General features: G+C 47.9%; 1 protein-coding gene across 1 annotated transcript; it reads right to left on the bottom strand.

Annotated features, from left to right (window-relative positions):
• Nucleotides 1–825: 825 nt before the first annotated feature.
• LOC147596782 (uncharacterized) lies at nt 826–9,688 on the bottom strand. The gene is made up of 2 exons (XM_086769641.1): nt 9,649–9,688; nt 826–2,147 (listed from the first exon to the last, which is right to left on the bottom strand). Exons 1-2 carry the CDS (start codon nt 9,686–9,688, stop codon nt 826–828), a joined length of 1,362 nt encoding a protein of 453 aa, XP_086625767.1.
• Nucleotides 9,689–21,056: the final 11,368 nt, after the last annotated feature.

Here is a 21,056-nt window from a genome sequence, read left to right as displayed (position 1 = left end):
TTAGGTTTTCGCACTGGCCACACCGGAGAGTTAAAAGGAGAATGTGTATTTATCACAACCCCTTGCTCCCGAAGTTCCTGCAAAACAGGTCTGATACCTTCTTTTGCTCCCAGGGGAAGGGGATATTGTTTGACATTAGTTACTTTGCTAAACGGCAGAGAGGGTGCAGTTTGGAGTAACCTAATATTTAATTGCGGGGTCCCAAAAGTCCACCACAACCCTTCTGGGTCTTTCCAACCTTTCCCTTTAAGGACATCCATTCCTAATAAATTAGTAGGAATATTCCCGATCACCATTGTAACAGTGACCGTGTTTTCCTCTCCCGGCAACGTTAGCTTTACCTGAGCAACACTCATGGCTTCTGTTGACCCTAAAGCATTCAGGACACAAAAACGTCTTCTCGAGGGAGAGACACCACACCTTTGTGCATCTTCTTTAGTCACAGCGGAGACTTGGGCACCGGTATCAATCAAAAAGGTCACCAGTCCACGTTTTGGACCCACAATAGCCGTAATTAGCAAATCTCCCCTGCTAGTCTTGGTGAGCTGTCGGATATAAATCCATCCTCCATTCCCTCGCTCACCGATGGGGAATGGAGGTTCGAGTTCCCCTGCGTCTGGGGAAAAACCTCACTGTTTCTGTTGCCTGTGTCTTCCAAAGGTGGGGCTGTGGGTGTGATGGGTGAGATTTCTTTTCCTTTGGGTGGGTATTGTTTCGGGTTACGCCATTTTGATACCACCTTGCTCAGCTTTTCAATGGGTAAACCATCCATTACATCTCTTGGAACACCCTTTTTAATTCCCAAAAGCCACCACTGTTGTCGGGTCATGGGCTGTGCTCCCCCCGCTGTTTTAAAACGAGGGCTAGGTTGACTGACGTGGGGGGTGAGTCCCTGATTTCTATCTGACGGATTCCTTTTGGTCTGTCCTCTGGGAGTTTTACTGGACCATATTTTCTCCCATAATTTATCAGCTCCTGTGCTACCTCCCCCCAAGTCCACACCTTTGCTTTATCACCTGATGAGGGTCGAGATGGGCTGAGATCAGAGGGAGACACATTCACGGGGCTATTGGTTGTATTTACATGGCCTCTCATAAAGCCCTCCAATCTTTCTAAGGGACCGAGTGCCTCAATGGTCTTTCGAAGTTGAATCCCCAAAGGTTTAAGTGACTCTGGAAGTCCCCTTATCAAGGGAGTCATGCTCTCAGGGTCCACCGGCAACATCATTGGAGATTCACATCTAGGAGTTAACTTTCTTTCTTTCATCATTTGCAAACAAGCAGCTTTTTGGACGCTTTCCACCAGCTGATCAACTGTGCCAGTGATTGCAAGAGGATCCCCTCTCTCCAAAGGGTTTAACCCCCCAGCCCAATAGGCAGCTCGCTGAGTTAAGGACCATGGGGCACGATTATCTCCTGTGGTCAAAAAGACTCCAGGACCCCAATATCCCTCAGCCTCCTTTTCACTCAGCTGAATTTGATCTCCCCCGGTTAGAGATACACGCCACACATACTCCGTCTCAGATTCTTTGGCAAGGCGCCCATACTCCCGCTTCAGTTTGGCAAGCTCAGTAGCAGTATATGGCGACTCCTTAGTTGTTATCTGTGGGTCGCTATCCTCATCATTCAAATAAAAGAATTCTGTTTTAACCAAAGGTCTCACCCGAGGGTGGTCGCCAGAGCGATCTCTCACTTCCTCCAGTTTCTTCTGAGGGTATATTGGACTTATCTGTCGAATACCTCTCTCCTCAAGCTTCAGATCTGTCTCACTGTCCAATTCTGAATTCTTTGGATATTCCTCCCTCAAGATAGATTTCAGCAAAAGGTTTTGCTCCTTTTCTCCCTCCAGCTGCTTTTCGAGGGTGGATACTGTCCCCTGAAGGGCCTCCACCAAACGCTGGAGCAACTCAATAATCTGTTGCTCCTGCTCTCGCCGCTTAAGGCGATCCTCTACTGCTGCTGCCAGACTGGCACCCAGAACAGCACAAACTATGGCTTTGCCTCTGCCAGATTTTACCCTCGCCTCCTTCTGCAAGGAAGTCATTCGATCTACTACGCTCTGCAAATTTGTCCAATTATCCCGAGCCCAATCTTGCCCAGGTGTGGACGGCCGGGCACCGTGCTGTGCCAAGAACTCATAAAGCGAGTCTCAATTTCTCACTAACAAGGAGTACCGATCATCAACTTTTCTTGCCATTCTTATTACGAAGGGACCAAACCCACTTCGGAGAGGCTAAACTTAGTTTCCACACACGCAGTTCCCCTGCGTCGCCCTTTTCTTCCCCGAGTGGTTGAAGGGACCAAAATCTACTACAGGGAGGCCAAACTTAAGTTTCCACAAATGCAGACTCTCTGCAGTCGCCCTTCACTTCCCTGAGTAGTCAGCCTCATACATATGAGGACAGATCCCCCTTTTGCACTAAGAGATCTGATTATTAACTCCCGTCAGACAGAGTCTCACTTCAAGTCCATTAGGTGTGTGAGGTGTGCGGGAAATTCGGATCAGCCCCCTTGCTTTCTAGACACCTCTCATCCAAATGGATGTAGGGCTAGGTGCGGCTGGACCGAACCATCCTTCCCCTGTTACAGGCCACACACAACCTGCACCTCCCTGTCTTTCAGGATCCTGCCGACTACACCAATTTGAAAAATGTCACGGCCCACTTGGGACTCGTGACGGTTCTTTTAATGCGATCTTGAAGTGCAAAATTACGGCGAACATGCCAAAGGGGTTGGTTTCAATCAAACAGCACAAACTTTATTATTTTGCCCGTAAAGCGGCGTGCAATAGGTGAAAGGGAGTGAAAAGGAAAAGTAAAGATAGGGAAGGGAAAAAAGAAGATAATAGCTACCACCACGGGTCCAAGGTGTCCCTATGGTCCCAGGTCCAGGCAGCATCCCGCCGGTCCTCACGATCGATGTCGATCCTTGGTGGGGAGAGCTCTTCGGGGGTCTCGTTGTTAGGGGTCGACCTTTTATGCCAAGTGGCGAACCTTGCTCCTCCTTACTCCGGGGATCTCCGCCTGCTCTCAGCCCTTAGGATAGAAGTGTGTTTTTTGTACATTCTAATTAGCAAAGTTCTGTTAAAGGGCACTTTCTCACCGTTGTTTTTGAGACAGCAGTTGTGATTCATCCTCCTCGATAGCAGCTGCATGGTTATCTCTGCCAGTTTTGACAACAGGGATGAGCCATGGCACCTCCGCGCCACTCTGTCTGCCATTTCAAGGATGTTGTACATTTTGTTGTTAGGCCGGAGTCGGCCTTGTCCATAACAGTTCCGTTCTGTTCCCGGGAGAAAAAAAAAACAAAACAAAACTGCATCTCAGGCAGGCTGCTCGCAGCAACTCATGTCAAGTTGTGAGCCTAACTTTTAGGCCAGATCAAGTCCATAGTCCACCTGGAAGTCCTCGATGACAAGGTTGAGACAATACTGATTTTCTGACCGACCCTTACAGCTGTCTACCAGCACCCCCAGCTCCCTTTCTGCCGGGCAGCTTTCCAGCCACTCTTCCCCAAGCCTTTTCCTCATCCTTGGTGACAATGTTCTCCACCCCCCCCCCCCGCCCCCATCCAATAAAAGGTGGAGATTCTCCTTGGCTCTCTTGTTGTTGTTGATGTATTTGTAGAAACATTTCTTGTTATCCTTAACAACAATGGCCAGATTGAGTTCTAGCTGGGCTTTTGACTTTCTAATTTTCTCCCTGCATGACCTTACGAGCTCCCTGTACTCTTCTTGAGTTGCCTGCCCCTTCTTCCAAGAGCAGTAGACTCTCCTTTTTTCCCTGAGTCCTAGGCAGGCTGGTCATCTCTCCTGCTGGTTTGTTTTAGGGCACATGGGGACAGCCTGCTCCTGCACCTTTAAGGCTTCCTTCTTGAAGAAGGTCCAGCCTTCCTGGACCCCTTTGCCCTTCAGGACTGCCTCCCAAGGGACTCTGTCAACCAGTGTCCTGAACAGGCCAAAGTCTGCCCTCTGCAAGTCCATGGTAGCGGTTTTGCTGACCCCTCTCCTTACCTCTCCAATAACTGAAAACTCTATCATTTCATGGTCGCTAAGCCCAAGACGGTCTCCGACCACCACATCTCCCACCAGCCCTTCTCTGTTAGTAAACAGCAGGTCAGGCGAGGCACCTGCCCTGGTAGGTTCACTCACTAGCTGTGTCAGGAAGTTATCTTCAACACACTCCAGGAACCTCCTAGACTCTTTCCTCTCTGCTGTGTTGTATTTTCAACAGATTTCCAGTAAGTTGAATTCCCCCATGAGAACAAGGACTGGCGATCATGAGACTTCTGCCAGCTGCTTGTAGAATGCCTCATCGGCCTCTTCATCGTGGTTGGGTGATCTATAACAGACTCACAACAGGATATCTGCCTCGTTGGCCTTCCCCTTCTTCCTTACCCATAAGCACTTGACCTTATTATCACCATTTTTGAGCTCCATGCAATCAAAACACTCCCTGACATACAGAGCCACCCCACCACCACTCCTTCCTTGCCTATCCCTTCTGAAGAGCTTGTAGCCATCCATTGCAGCACTCCAGTCATGAGATCCGTCCCACCACGTGTCTGTGATGGTGACCAAGTCATAGCTATCCCACTGCACAATGGCTTCCAGCTCCTCCTGCTTGTTGCCAATGCTGTGTGCATTGGTGTAAATGCACTTGAGCTGGGCTATTGATTTCACCCCCAACCTTGGCACATCACCACAAGGCTCATCTCTAGTGAGCCTGGTTGTATACCCTTCCCTCTTTGAGGCACAACTTACTGCGCTGTGCTGGGCCCTGGCTAGTATCACCCAAACACTGCTCAATGCCATGCAGCACCCTCAAGGGAAAAAGAGGGAAATCAAACTGACCTGCACTGTGGCTACTCAAAGTCCAGCAACAGGCACTGCAGAAGAACAAGAGAATGAACTCATGCTGGTATCAGCTGCCCCTGCATGCAAGAAGAAAACTTGGAAGTAGAGGTCTGCTCAATTATTAAGGGACTGTCGTAGTTTAGCCCCGATTGGGACCAGACTACACAGTTTCTCTCTCACTCCCCCCACCCTCCAAGGGACTAGGGAGAGACAGTATAAGGAAAAAGGCTTGAGGTTTGAGATAAGGACAAGGAGAAATCCTTATAAATTACCGTTACGGGCAAAACAGACTCGACCTGGGGAAAGCTATTCATTTATTACTAAAACCAAAGCAAGATAATGAGAAAGAGAATAAGATAACCTCCCCCCACCCCTCCCTCTTCCCAGGCTTAACATTATCTCTACCACCTTCCCTCCCTGAGCAGCACAGGGGGGAAGAGGGAATGGGAGTTATGGTCAGTTAATCACACGTTGCTTTACACCACTGCTTCCTCTTCAGGGGAAGAACTCCTCACATTCCTCCCCTGCTCCATCATGGGGTCCCTCCCACAGGCCACAGTCCTTTGTGAAACTGCTCCGGCGTGGGTCATCTCTTCCACAGGGTGCAGTCCCTCTAGAACAGCTGCCCCAGCGGGCCCTCCACGGGCCACAGCCTCCTTCAGGCCTCCACCTGCCCCGGCATGGGGTCCTCCATGGGCTGCAGGTGGATCTCTGCTCCTCTGTGGACCTCCATGGGCTGCAGGGGGACAACCTGCTTCACCATGGTCTCCACCACAGGCTGCAGGGGAATCTCGGCCAGGGGTAGCATTACTCCTCCCCCTTCTTCTTCACTGACCTTGGCATCTGCAGCCATTCCTTTCCCAAGAAATTCTTTACAATCTGCTCAGGCAGTTGCTTCTCAGGTTCTCTTCACATCTCATCTCCACTTCTTGCAGCTGGGCCGGGCTAAGTTGGGCCCAGACAGCCCCCCCAGTGGGAGGCCAGAGGGTGAGGCCTGCAAGGCCCACAAGGCTCACACCTCCCCCCTCTCTGCCCCCACTCAGCATCTTCACATGTTCTTTTTTTTTTTTTTTTTTTTCTATTTTTCCCCTTCTTAAATACATTATCACAGAGGCGTTATCAGGGAACATTTTGCTACCAATTGGCTTGGCTTTGGCCAGCAGCAGGTCCACCCTAGGCCCAGCCAAGTCCACTAGACAAAGGGGAACAACTTCTAGCAACTTCTTACAGAAGTTGCCACCGTAGCCCCCCCCACTAAATAAAAGCAGAACAGGGACAAAGAAGCGCCTCCTAAGAGGGAGTGGGAGGAAGCAGCATACTGCCCTGTCAGTGAGTAGACAGACTACCCTGAACCAGGGCTGTCACGAAGACAGGAGGAGGAAGAGGAAGAATTGCCTGCTTCACGCCAAGGAAGAACTTGGCAGGAGGACTCCTCCTCTTCCTCAGAGGAAGAACTCACAAATGAGACAGTAACCACCTGATCTCTATCCCTGAGTGAGTTGAGAGACATGCAAAGAAATTTCAGCTGTCATCCAGGTGAGCACATTGTCAGCTGGCTGCTCTGGTGCTGGGATAATTGGGCCAGTAGCCTGGAATTAGAGGGCAGAGAGCTGGGGTTCATTTCTAGAGAAGGGGGCATTGACAAAGCAATTGGAAAAGCGACAAGAGCCCTCAGCCTTTGGAGGCAACTCCTGTCAGGTGTGAAGGAGAGGTATCCTTTCAAGGAGGCTGTAATATGTCACCCAGGCAAGTGGGCCACCATGGAGAGGAGTACCCAGTACCTGAGGGAATTAGCTGTACTGGAGGTCGTTTATGATGACCTGGACAATGAGCAGTTATCTACGGATCCAGATGAAGTCAGGTGCACACGACAAATGTGGCAGAAGCTTGTATGAAGCACACTATTGTCATATGCAATAGTTTTCCCCAAGTCGAATCTGTTTTGCCTGTAATGGTAACTTAGTAACATAGCCTGGTCCCGATCGGGGCTGAACTATGACAATGGCGTATCAAAGCTATTATAGTAAAAATCACCTATATTAACAAAGATTGATCTTTGACAAAACCGAGCAAAATGCAGCAGTGATGGAGCCAGATCTGGCTTTAGCAACTAGCACCCAGCAACTCGAGGTCCACAACTTCAACCTGCAGACCATGAACATGATAAACCAGTCGCACCATATACACCAATTGAGCAAACACTGCATCATCTGTCCTGCCCTGAGAGATTGTTATGACAGATGGCGCCCAAAGTCATGGACTAAATGAACTCAGCAGACATTTTGGAGGGATAGCCCATAGACTAAGGGAGTGATATCTTTGTTTGTGTATATATATGTATATCAAAGACAGAAAAAATAAATAGTGATGATTAATTGGAAGGCATAGGATCTGGGCATGATGTAGTTGGTATGGAATAAGGGGTGGATAATGTCCTGGTTCTGGCTAGGATAGAGTTAACATTCACCTGAGCTGGCAGGAGAACTGGAGCTGGTGGCTCCTGTGGCTGGGGCACCCAGCTGATATAGTTTACCCAAATTAGCCAAAGGGCTATTCCATTACCATGTGACATCATCCTCAGTATATAAAGTGGGGAAAGGGCTGAGGCAAGGTTTGTGTTACTTTGGGGAAGCTGGGTATCAGGATCCTTTTGATGAGTTATTGTAGTGTAAATTATGTGCTTAAGTTTTTCCTGTTATTGTTGGGTTTTTTTCATTTCTGTTTTCTTTTTTTCTCTGTTGTTCTCTTAAACTTTTTTTTTTTTAATTTCAACCCACAAGCTTTGCATTCTTTTCTTTCTCAGTTCTCCTTCCTGTGTCCCACTGCGGGGTGGTGGGGCGAGCAACTGTGTGGTATTTTAGTTGCTGAGTAGGGCTAAACCAGGACAGAACCGAACTCATACAAACAGTGTTTTTGCATGTGTGAAAAGGGCAAACAGAAGTGGTGCAAGTTAACTTGCCAACCCCATGTACGTATATACAGTGCCCATACGCATATGCAAAAACCCATGCATCAAATCCGATCTAAAATATGTAGCAGAGTTGAAGATCTTGATTCACATTTTTTCCCTACAGTGTCTTAGCATCATAAGTCAATCTACAATTACTATTTTATCATTCTAACCATTCAAGTTCAAGCTTTAAGAACCAGATACCAATTTCTATAGGTCTACTGCCAGTGGAACTGTGGTAGTACATGATGCTGAATAAGGCTAATACACAACTAAAACAAAAAGATTAAATAGAAAATAACTTCAAAAAACATTATTGCTGAATAATGAAGGGTGGGAGAGAAATGTAATTTACTCTCTTCACTCCCCCTCCCTTCAAAAAAAACCCCGAACAAACCAAAAGCCCCCACAAAACACTCCTGACAGCATTGAAAAGGAGACAAAATTAGAGGGGTGAAAAAAATTAATATCCTTGTAACTGGTATCCCACCAACTCCCAGGCAGCAACTATCTTACCAAAACAGCCAAACAATTGCCCACACATACATTTTTGCTAGTTTATTTTTTACAAACAACAGCTACCAGCTGAGGTGCTTTACTGAGTGTTAAGCATTACTGCCCTAGAAGGTTAAATTGCAGTTTACATAACAAACTACTGTTTCTCTCTGCAACACTGCATGGTCCTAGTTTATTCTTGTTTCAAATTTTAAGGTTTTTCTTTGTATCATACATTTTAAGAAGACTTTAGATTATGGAATCATAGAATCATAGAATGGTTAGGGTTGGAAGGGACCTTCAAAGGTCATCTAGTCCAACCCCCCTGCAAGGAGCAGGGACATCCCCAACTAGATCAGGTTGCTCAGAGCCTCATCCAACCTGGCCTTGAACGTTTCCAGGGATGGGGCCTCCACCACCTTTCTGGGCAACCTGTTCCAGTGTTCTGTAACTTGCATCGTAAAAATTTTTTTCCTAATTTCTAATCTAAATCTACCCCCCTCTATTTTAAAACCATTATCCCTCGTCCTATCGCAACAGGCCCTACTAAACAGCCTTTCCCCATCTTTCTTGTAGGCCCTCTTGAGGTACTGGAAGACCGCTATCAGGTCTCCCCGGAGCCTCCTCTTCTCCAGGCTGAACAGCCCCAACTCTCTCAGCCCGTCCTCATAAGAGAGGTGCTCCAGCCCTTTTATCATCTTCGTGGCCCTCCTCTGGACCTTCTCCAACTGGTCCATGTCCTTCTTGTGTTGGGGGCTCCAGAACTGGACACAATACTCCAGGTGGGGTCTCACCAGGGCACAGTAGAGGGGGAGAATCACCTCCCTCAACCTGCTGGCCACGCTTCTCTTGATGCAGCCCAGGATGCGGTTGGCCTTCTGGGCCGCAAAGGCGCATTGCCTGCTCATGTTAAGCTTCTCATCCACCAGCACTCCCAAGTCCTTCTCCTCAGGGCTGCTCTCAATCCATTCCCCGCCCAGCCTATATTTGTGCCTGGGATTGCCATGACCCAGGTGCAGGACCTTGCACTTGGCCTGGTTGAACTTCATGAGGTTGGCACGGGCCCACCTCTCCAGCCTGTCAAGGTCCCTCTGGATGGCATCCCTTCCCTTCCAGCGTGTCGACGGCACCACACAACTTGGTGTCGTCGGTGAACTTGCTGAGGGTGCACTCTATAATGAAATGAAAATAAATGAAAATGCTTAAATAAGAGGATTTTTCTATCTCAGAAATGCTTCTTAAACATTTACTGTGGGGTCTCACCAGGGCAGAGTAGAGGGGGAGAATCACCTCCCTCGACCTGCTGGCCACACTCCTCTTGATGCAGCCCAGGATGCGGTTGGCCTTACTAACTAGTTCCTTCAGCAGCCCAAAGTCTGCTTTCCCCATATCCAGGGTCAAAGTTTTGCTGGCAGTTTTTCTCCTATCACCAACAATTTGAAACTCAACTACTTCATGGTTATTGTGACCAAGACAGCCACCAATCACCAGCTTCACTCACAAGTCCCTCTCTGTTTACAAAAAACATATCTAGGAGGGCACCTTTCCTAGTCGGCTCCCTTAGTACCTGCACCAAGAAGTTATCATCAACGTGCTTCGGGAATTTCCTGGACCTGTTTGTGTCCTCTGTATGATATTCCCAGCTGACATCCGGGAAGTTAAAAATCACCCATAAGGAGAAGGGCAGCTGACCTAGAGATATCCCTTAATTCCTTGCAGAATAATTCATCAGTGTCATCGTCCCTGGCTGGGTGGTCGATAGTAGACTCCCACAACAACGTCTATTTTATTTGCTTTCCCCTTAATCCTTACCTAGAGGCTCTCAACCACATGGTTGCCAACTGCAAGCGCCTGTAACCGGTTCATAGGATTCCTATGCACAAAATTCACCCAACATATGATATTTTAAAAGCACAACAGTATTTATTGCTCTGTTATAGCCTTGCATAAGCAGTTACTAGCATATTGTTTTCCCTTTATGAGAGTCTTACCAACCCGACTATGCCAGAGACACTGCCAAGTAGGAGGATGATGATCAGCGGGGTCAGAGCAGAGAAGGGAGGTAGGTGCAGCACCTTCAGGGCGTCCCCTGTTGTTCGTAGAGTGTGCTCTGGGTCTTTTCTCTCTCCCTCTGCTCTGAACCGCCTCTGTTTATACCCTCAGCAGATTCAGTGGAAGAGTACTGACCAGGTGTTGATGCACGCGTGGCCAGCGCATGCAGCAAGGCCTGCCAAGTATGTGCCCTGCTGGCTAACAGCAGTTCCCGGATAGCAGCAACATACTGCTCAATAACAACCCTCCTAGCTCCCCTCTCCAAGGTCGCTTTCTCACAGCTGTGTGCAGCTTGTAATTTCCCACAGTGGCCCTACACAGACCATCATCTGAAATCCCTCACACAGCGCCAAGACGACATTACAGTTCCAGAAAGAAGCCAAAGGTTATCTTTCCAAATGGTCATAAGAGAAATTGAGCCACCTTTAAGTCCCACAACAAAATAATTCTCCTACTCTGCATATGTGTAAGAAATCATAACAGAGAGATCAAATTTCTGTTCTGTAGCATTCTGAAAATAGTTTTAGTTCCTAAAGGAATTTACTCACCATGTTTTACATTGAATTTCAGACCTGAAAAAGACACTCTATACAGACACACTACATTTTTGTCTATTCCACACACACACAAAAATATCTATAAACACAACTATATCGCCCAAATTTTCAACCTTCTTGTACACATATATCCACACCAAACCTTCAGTACTGTCACTCCACACTGCTGTGGAACAAAGGGATTTCATTAGAAATCATAATGGATACCATATCTTCATCAAGTAAAGTTATAGAAGCATGAAAGCCAAAGCCATGTATGATATTGGGAGCTGGAAGATGTGTACATATGTGCTGACGCGGAAGTCACGGACACTGCTCACGACCAATATGATCAAGCAAATGCCGCTTTATTGTTGATACATCCTGGTTAATATAGCCCTTCTAATTCCGTATCATGCGCAAGCTCTCTACTAATATAGCTAACCAACTATATCATGCATGCGCTCCTAGCTAAAATATGATTCGTTAAGTCTCTTTGTTCACGCGCATGGCTCTCTCCACCTGCACCCTGTATCACGTTCAGCCCCCAGTCACGTATGCCAGCTGTTTTCCTTCTTCTCAAGGTTACTTCGTTTACTTTCTCACAGGAAGCTTCATTACTTTCTCACAGGCAGCCTCATTATTTTCTCACAGGTGGCTTCAGTACTTTCTCACAAGTGGCTTCAGTGATGTCCTTGAGGCCTGCTACTCAAAACCATAACAATTCCATTCGGTCTGGATTGTTCACTAAGTGCCCCTGGCTCTCCAGGTATCCAACAAATCCCTCTTTTTGTTTTTGAACAATCCAGACCCCAGTCATCATATGTTTCATAGCTTTCACAAAGCATTTTAAAATACACCCCAATATCATTAGTGTCAACAGCAAAGCCATTAATAATACCAGCCCATGTACTATCAAATCTTTTAGCCAGCCTGTGACCCCCAATGATTTCAGCCAGTCCGTTAGTCCATTTTCCACTTGTATTGCATGCATGTTCCGGCGTAACTCTGCCAACTGATAGTGTATTGATTTAGAGTGATCAGAAATGTTCATGCAACACATACCTTCAGAATCTTCACATTCATGTCCATGCACTAATAACAAAAAATCAATGGCTGCCCGATTCTGCAAAATATCATGACGCATACTATCCATGTCTTCTAATAATCCCGATAACATGCTAGAGGTTAAATTCATTTGCTTTTGTGCCCAACAAGCTAATTTATTTAAGCTAGCTAAAGCTTTTGCGGATGCCGCCCAAGGAACAAATATAGATAATGCTATATGCTCAGCTGTACCCAACAGGGTTAAATTGCCATCACAGTTGGGAGCTAATACTTTTAGTGATCTCCTTGCTCGAGTACGATTTCGCAATACTTTCATAGATGGAGCAAACATTATCAATTTTCCAAAATAACATGGTCCTCCTATAGCCCCTTTTGGCACTCCCGACCAGGCCCGATCCCCACAAATTAAGTATCCCGGGGGTATGGCCTGGGCCGTGTCATTCACCCATAGGGGCATCTTTGACCCTTTGATTTCTGCTCCCACTGCTCCGTTACAATAATCTCCTGAGCTGCTTTGATAAGTACACACAGGTTTTCCTTGGGTGTCAGTCGTTTTACTGGTCACATCAGTCCATTGGTTCCTGTTCCATACTGTATTCACCCCCTTTCCTGTAAAAAGGGGACCTCCCAGCATAAAACAAGACCCTGAACCATTTAAGGATCCCATTAGATCTAACTCTTGTGGATCCCAAGGCAAACTACGATTTAAATGCCTAATCACCAATGCTGCAGCTATTCCAATTTGATTGCTATTCCCAGAACAACACACCGGTTTCTGTCCGGGGCGGGAGCTGGAGCACTCCATCTTTGCGTGGCATGTTTGATTCACCACCGTCTCATTCAAAACAGTGTAATTATTGACCCATCTTTTCCAGTCATCCGGATTCCAATAGGGAGTACCAATCAGACACGTACGAAAAGGATCAGCAGGAGTAGCCATTGACACACAAAACAATGATTGGTTTGTAATGTTGGCAAATGTCAGCCACATGTTTGGTCTGGGGTCAATACAATGTAAATCCACAGTCTCACCGACACACCCAGTTACCAGCATCAGGAGGACGATGATGATGCATCCTGCTGTCCCAGGTCTTCCTTCCATGGTTTCACCCATCGACTTGGAACTCATCGTGGTCCTTCATCTGTCAAAACACAAACATAACCTCGACCGGTCATTTTCACTTCTGCCGGACCTCTCCATTCCCCAGTTTTTAAATCCCGGTACTGCACCTTCACCGAATCACTTTTCTGCAGTCCAGATTGCAATGACGTATGATGAATTACAATTGGAGGAGATTCATGGTCTCCTGTTAATCTCAAATAATTTAGCACATAAAGCGCTTTTGCAAGCCTTTCAGAGGGTGCCGGCTCTCCCCCTTTTTGTTTTTGCAAAAGCGATTTTAAGGTGGCATGTGCACGCTCTACAGTGGCTTGGCCTGTAGGGGAGTGAGGAATACCTGTTACTCTGTGAATACCTCACAGTTGGCAAAAGTGTACAAACGTTTGCGAAACATATGCAGGGCCATTGTCAGTTTTGATTTCTTGAGGAGCTCCTAGTGCGGCAGTGGCAGCACGCATATGCTTCAGAACATGTTTGGCTGTTTCCCCTGTTTGAGCAGTGGCCCATATCGTATGTGAGTAAGTGTCAATACTGACATGCACATACTTCTGACATCCGAATTCTGCAATATGAGTAACATCCATTTGCCATAATTGCAAGGTGCCTAAACCTTGACGGTTGACCCCAAGGCCTAGACCAACTCCCGATTTTTGACAAGAAGGGCAGGACTGCACTATTCCTCGAGCATCTGGGAATTTTAAATCAAATTGTTTCGCTAGCACTTTAGCAGATTGATGTAAGAAATTATGAGATAAGCGAGCCTGCTCAAACAGGTTAACTGTTTGATTTTTCCATGCAGCAGCAACTAGCTTGTCTACTATGTTGTTTCCTATAGACAAGCCTTGTTTGAACTGATGTCGTAGTTCAGCCCTGATCAGGACCAGACTACGCAGTCTCTCTCTCACTCCCCCCACCTTCCAAGAGAACAGGGAGAGAAAATATAAGGAAAAACGGCTCGAGGTTTGAGATAAGGACAGGGAGAAATCCTTAAAGTTACCGTCACGGGCAAAACAGACTCGACCTGGGGAAAACTATTCATTTATTACTACAAACAGCAGGATAATGAGACAGACAACAAGATAACCTCCATCCACCCCTCTCTCTTCCCAAGCTTAACATTATCTCTACTACCTTCCCCCTCCCCGAGCGGCACAGGGGGGAAGAGGGAACGGGGGTTGCAGTCAGTTCATCATACGTTGTTTCACGCCACTGCTTCCTCCTCGGGGGAAGAACTCCTCACATTCCTCCCTTGCTCCATCGTGGGGTCCCTCCCACGGGCCACAGTCCTTCATGGAACTGCTCCGGCGTGGGTCATCTCTTCCACGGGGTGCAGTCCCTCTAGAACAGCTGTCCCAGCGGGCCCTCCACGGGCCACAGCCGCCTTTAGGCATCCACCTCCCCCGGTACGGGGTCCTTCATGGGCTCCAAGTGGATCTCTGCTCCTCCGTGGACCTCCATGGGCTGCAGGGGGACAACCTGCTCCACCATGGTCATCACCACTGGCTGCAGGGGAATCTTGGCCAGGAGTCACATTACTCCTCCCCCTCCTTCTTCACTGACCTTGGCGTCTGCAGCCGTTCCTCACAACAGGCTGGTAGATGTCTCTCAGGATCTTTTTTACATCTTATTCACTTCTCATCTCCTTTCCACTTCTTGCAGCCGGGCTGGACCGAGTCGGGCCCAGTCAGCTGCCTGGCGAGAGGCCAGAGGGTGAGGCCTGCAAGGCCCATGAGGCCTGCGCCTCCCCCTCTGCGCCTCTGCCCCCGCTCAGCTCCTTCACATCTTCTCTTCTCTCTTTTTTTTTCTGTTTTCCCCTTCTTAAATGTGCCCGGGTGGCCAAGAAGGCCAACGGCATCCTGGCTTGCATCAAAAACAGTGTTACTAGCAGGAACAGGGAGGTAATTGTCCCCCTGTACTCGGCACTGGTGAGGCCGCACCTCGAGTACTGTGTTCAGTTTTGGGCCCCTCACTGCAAGAAAGACATTGAGGCCCTGGAACGCGTTCAGAGGAGGGCTACGAAGCTGGTGAGGGGTCTGGAGCACAGGCCTTATGAGGAGCGGCTGAGGGAGCTGGGATTGTTCAGTCTGGAGAAGAGGAGGCTCAGGGGAGACCTTATAGCTCTCTATAACTTCCTGAAGGGAGGTTGTAGTGAGCTAGGGGTCGGCCTTTTCTCTCGTGTAGACAGTGATAGAACTAGAGGCAATGGTTTCAAGCTGCGCCAGGGGAGATTCAGGCTGGACATTAGGAAATATTACTTCTCGGAAAGGGTAGTCAGGCACTGGAATGCACTGCCCAGGGAGGTGGTGGAGTCACCGACCATGGGGGTGTTCAAGAAACATTTGGATGCTGTGTTGAGGGATATGATTTAGCTGAGACGTATTGTTGATGGTTGGACTGGATGATCTTTTAGGTCTTTTCCAATCTTGATAATAATTCTGTGATTCTGTGATTCTGTTATCGCAGAGGCATTATCACGGGACATTCTGTTACCAATTGGCTCGGCCTTGGCCAGCAGTGGGTCCGCCCTAGGCCCGGCCGAGTCCACTGAGCAAAGGGGAGCGACTTCTAGCAGTTTCCTACAGAAGCTACCACCTTAGGCCCCCCCTCACTAACAAAACCACGACAACTGATGACTGCGAATGTATGTTACAAAATAAGGTTCTCTGCGTTGATTTAGCAAAAACAACAGCTGCATCAATAACATATACAAAGTATTATTTTTTACTGTTTTTATCATGGCACGTTCTAAACGCTGTGTCGTGCCCACCACATATAATGAATCTGAAACAACATTTAGAGGCTCATCATGCCACTGTTGAAAGGCCCACACCACTGCTCTCAGTTCGAGCATCTGCAGTGAGTCTGTGATGTAACCTGTAAGAATTTGATGATTCCATTGGTTGTTACTGTACCAAGCGATGGCAGCTCGTTTAGATTTCCTCCCAGCATCTGTAAATACCGTGAGTCCTTCTACTGGTACTTCTGACCTGCGAGGGGCTTCCTCAAAGTCTTGGTTTTGCAACAGTGACAAAAGTTTGGCTGATGGATAATGATTAGTTACAGCACCTGGGTAGTCAGCTAAAGCGACTTGAAGCATCTCTGAAGTTGCTAACAGCCAGTCCAAATAATTTTGAGCTATTGGTACAAACAGCCTTGTAGGTTCTTGAGCTGACAGTTCCAAAATCCTTCTTCTGCCTTTTATAATCATGTTAGCTAACAGCTCGACCCTTGTACAAACTGTGTTTTTGGGTTGATAAGATAGAAATACCCATTCCAAAATTCTAATGTGCTGTTCGTCAGCTTGCACTATGAACCCTATTAAATGTTGTCGCTTGGGTGACGAATTAACAATCAAAAACTGTAAAGATAAATCATTAATTTTTCTTTGTGTAGTAGCTGTTAGAATTTTTTCTACAATCTGGTCTAACACCTGTTTCTGTTCTACTGATAAAGTTCGCCGTTCATTGGGTTTGGTCGTAGTTCCCAGCAGGGGCATTAAAGGAGCTAAATCATCATTAGTGATTCCAGTGATGGATCTTACCCACTGTATGTCTCCCATCAATTTCTGAACATCTGAGAGGTTCTTAATGTCTGTATGAATTTGTATTTTTTTGCGGTCGCACTGTGCTTCCAGTAATGACCCAGCCTAAATATTGCCATGGGCCTTTACGCTGTACTTTTTCAGGGGCTATTTTTAGTCCTTTTGGCTCTAAAGTTTTTATTAGCTCTTGTAATATTTTTTCTGCATTCATTTTTTCGCCTGCTATTAAGATGTCATCCATATAATGATAGATTAACAAAGACTGATGCTCTTGCCGAAATGGCTGCAGAGCCCATGCGACAAAATTCTGACACATTGTGGGGGAATTTTTCATGCCTTGGGGTAGCACCACCCATTGATACCTTTTAGCAGGTTCCTGCTTGTTAACTGCTGGTACTGTGAAAGCAAATTTTTCTGCGTCTTCTGGATGTAAAGGAATGGTGAAAAAACAATCTTTTAAATCAATAATAAGTAAATCCTATTTTTCAGGGATCATTACAGGGGAAGGTAATCCCGACTGTAAAGTTCCCATATCCTGCATGACAGCGTTTACTGCACGTAAATCATGCAGCAGTCGCCATCTACCTGATTTTTTGGGAATAGTAAAAACGGGGGTATTCCAAGGGCTTATAGAGGGCACAATATGACCTGCTTCCAATTGCTCATGTACTAGGCTCTGTAATATTTGCAGCCTATCCTGCTTTAGCGGCCACTGGTCTACCCACACTGGGGTCACTGTAGTCCAGGTGAGTTTTAAAATAGGCTGCTTGACCATGGCCGCCCCTAAGAAGGTTGGGTTACAAGCTGGGCTCTCATTTGGGACAGCACGTCTCGACCTAAAAGAGCTATAGGCATGTGCATTACATACAGCCTTGTGGTAACTACTGTACCATCTTGAAAATTAAACGACACTGTTGATTTACTGATCATCGTGCGCTGTGCACCTCCCACCCCTACCACGGTGGTAACTGCTGGTACCAGTGGCCAATTACAGGGCCACTTTGTTGCAGGAATAATGGTAACATCTGCACCTGTGTCAATTAGCATCGACAGTGCCAAGGATTGTCCATTTGGATGTTTAATTGTGACCTTTTCTTCTGGCTTTCCCCTGGCGATATCGATTGCCAATAAGACGTTTGGCGCGCCGGTGGACCCAAAGCCTCCCCGGCCGCGGACGACCGAGTGTGCCCGAGGAACACATGCGCGAAACTGTACCAATTGTGCTATCTTTGATTGTGCTGGTATGGTAAGGGGTGGTGTTAGTGTATACACCATAATCTTTATTGTCCTGCAATAATCTGCATCAATAATTCCAGGCACTATAAATATGCCTTTTCAAGACACTGATGAACGGCCTATAAGTAATGCACTTAACCCATGCCCTAACGGTCCTTGCTGATCAGAATCAATTAGTTGAACCTCTGAAGTTGTTAATGTCACATCTACTGCTGTTGCCAAGTCCACTCCGGCACTGCCGATTGTGGTGGCCGCACAGCAGTCCAAGCACCCTGTACTTGTGTCATTGCGCGTGGGTGTGACGCGCTCCATGCCCTGTTTCCCGATCACAAACAGTCCTTAGTGAAATGACCCGATTTGCCACAACTAAAACACCTTTTGTCCTTTCTCTTTGCCTGCTTTTTTGGTACCAATGGTTTAACCGCTGCACCTACAACAGCAGCCATGACTGTAGCCTTTTCTTCTTCTAACATTCACTCAGCAGCTTCCAGCAGTTGCCCTGTACTAGATCCTTTTGGCAACACACTAAGGGCTCTCTTAGTTTTTTCATTAGCATTATTAAAGGCAAGCATATCTAAGAACTTTGCTTTCATGTCATCATCCAGATCAGGGTGAGCCATAATTGCAGTGTGCAACCGATCAATAAATTTCCCCTATGGTTCTGTGGGACCTTGCCTTACTGATGTAAAGGCAGGTCTGGACTTTTCATCGTGCACCCTAGCAAGTGCTCTATAAGCCAAATCTTGGCCCAGTTGTAACACTTCGGTAGCAAATTGCGCTTGCCAATCAGATCGTGTGTAGGGTCCCACTCCCGTCAGCATTTGAGTTTGCACCCCGAATAATGGATCACCCTGTTGTCGAGGCGATGCAGCTGCCCTATCACAAGCAGTCTGCCAGTGCTGAAAGAACTGCAGCTGCTGTGACGGTAGCAAAAGCATCTGGACAAGCATTCTAATATCATAAGGAGTTAACAACTCTGACAAAAAAAATATGCTGCAACACAGACTGAGTATATGATGATTTTAGCCCATACTGAGTAACTGCACTTTTAGCTTCCTTCAATATTTTCCAGTCTAATGCTTGCCACACATTTCTCTCAGTATTATCAGTCACAACTGGAAATGCCATGGGCAAAGGCTCTTCTTCTATCATAGCATCTCGAATCACCTCTTTCCACCGCGCTATCAGATTCAAATCCCCAGCCCCTCCCGCCAGCGTCCCTTGCAAAGGTGCAAAAAGACTGATCTCACCCAATGCTCCATTCGGAACGAATAGGTTGGACGCTGGCAGGTCTCGATGTGGCACAGGCGGAGGAGTTGACAAGTTTCCCAGCGACGCTTCTAGGCGAACCTCTAGGGCTTCCAGCCTTTTTAGCGTCTCTTGCAGCTGTGCGTCCTTCAAGCCGGATGAATGTTCATCCCCATCTTCCTCATGCCATGGTGGCGGGGAAGAAGGTGGTAACAGGGGATAAACCGGAGCTGTTGGCGCCAGCGAAAAGGCTCGTGACTCTGAGCCTGCACTGGCGCAGCGTGGCGGGGTGCCTGGCGGTGGTACATCTGATGGTGGTGAAAGGCTTCCGGCAGTTTTTCCCTCTGGTGCCCGTATATCTATGGTTATAGGGGCTGTGGCTGCATTTCCTGGAGTCCTTGCTGGGGCTCGAATCCCCCCACCCTCAGCATGAGCCGGGGTGGCGGCAGGGCTCGTTAAACCTGAGAACAGCATGCTAGTAGCGGAGGTGGACCCGTCGGCTGGAGTTAAGGCCGCAAAAGCAGATGCGGCAACTGAACGCTTGGCTTTAATGCTTATCAATGTTTCATTAATTAGCCTCCACACGGTGGAGAGTTTGCTCGCCTCCTTTGATCCTTTACTTATTTCATCCCACAGCTCTTTTCCTATCTTTTCCCATGTCGGGAGTTCAAAAGCATCATCAACTGTGGGGATTAATTCCCTTTTCTTTGCCCACTGCAGCAAAGCTTCTAGGACGGCCGAGTCATAACTCAGTCCTCTAATAGAGAGCATGTTGGAGGAGCTTAACCACTGCTGACTCCTCTTTGGTCAGTGTGGACCCCATCTCCTCCCCGGCCGCTCGCCTGGCCAAGACGAGATTCCCTCCGTACCTTTTGTACCTTTTTGCGCTATAGCGACTTCCCGAGTGCCGGGGCAGCACTCGACTTCGACCGGCTTCCGCCCCCTCATTTCTTCTTTCCTTCTTCGGCTTTGTCGGGATGTCCAACACCGGATCTGAGGGTCCCTGTTCGGGCGTGTCATAGTTCAGCCCTGATCAGGACCAGACTACGCAGTCTCTCTCTCACTCCCCCCACCTTCCGAGAGAACAGGGAGAGAAAATATAAGGAAAAACGGCTCGAGGTTTGAGATAAGGACAGAGAGAAATCCTTAAAGTTACCATCACGGGCAAAACAGACTCGACCTGGGGAAAACTACGCATTTATTACTACAAACAGCAGGATAATGAGACAGACAACAAGATAACCTCCATCCACCCCTCCCTCTTCCCAAGCTTAACATTATCTCTACTACCTTCCCCCCCACGAGCGGCACAGGGGGGAAGAGGGAATGGGGGTTGCAGTCAGTTCATCATACGTTGTTTCACGCCACTGCTTCCTCCTCGGGGGAAGAACTCCTCACATTCCTCCCCTGCTCCAGCATGGGGTCCCTCCCACAGGCCACAGTCCTTCGTGGAACTGCTCCGGCGTGGGTCATCTCTTCCACAGGGTGCAGTCCCTCTAGAACAGCTGTCCCAGCGGGCCCTCCACGGGCCACAGCTGCCTTCAGGCATCCACCTACCCCGGTACGGGGTCCTTCATGGGCTCCAAGTGGATCTCCGCTCCTCCGTGGACCTCCATGGGCTGCAGGGGGACAACCTGCTCCACCATGGTCGTCACCACTGGCTGCAGGGGAATCTTGGCCAGGAGCCACATTACTCCTCCCCCTCCTTCTTCACTGACCTTGGCGTCTGCAGCCGTTCCTCACAACAGGCTGGTAGATGTCTCTCAGGATCTTTTTTTACATCTTATTCACTTCTCATCTCCTTTCCACTTCTTGCAGCCGGGCTGGACCGAGTCGGGCCCAGTCGGCTGCCTGGCAAGAGGCCAGAGGGTGAGGCCTGCAAGGCCCATGAGGCCTGCGCCTCCCCCTCTGCACCTCTGCCCCCGCTCAGCTCCTTCACATCTTCTCTTCTCTCTT

The sequence above is a fragment of the Chlamydotis macqueenii genome, chromosome W (assembly GCF_036417535.1).
Source record: "Chlamydotis macqueenii isolate bChlMac1 chromosome W, bChlMac1.mat, whole genome shotgun sequence".
In the NCBI taxonomy this organism is placed as follows: Eukaryota; Metazoa; Chordata; class Aves; order Otidiformes; family Otididae; genus Chlamydotis; species Chlamydotis macqueenii.
The sequence above is the reverse complement of the archived record's forward strand: the minus strand, read 5'-3'. Positions and strand labels throughout refer to the sequence as shown.

Excerpts from the sequence above, each read along its gene's own strand:
- LOC147596782 (XM_086769641.1), bottom strand. The coding sequence starts at position 9,688 with ATGGGGAAAGCAGACTTTGGGCTGCTGAAGGAACTAGTTA. Across the intron at positions 2,148-9,648 it reads GCTGCTGAAGGAACTAGTTA|ACTCGCTTTATGAGTTCTTG; the intron begins GTAAGGCCAACC and ends TGAGAAATTGAG.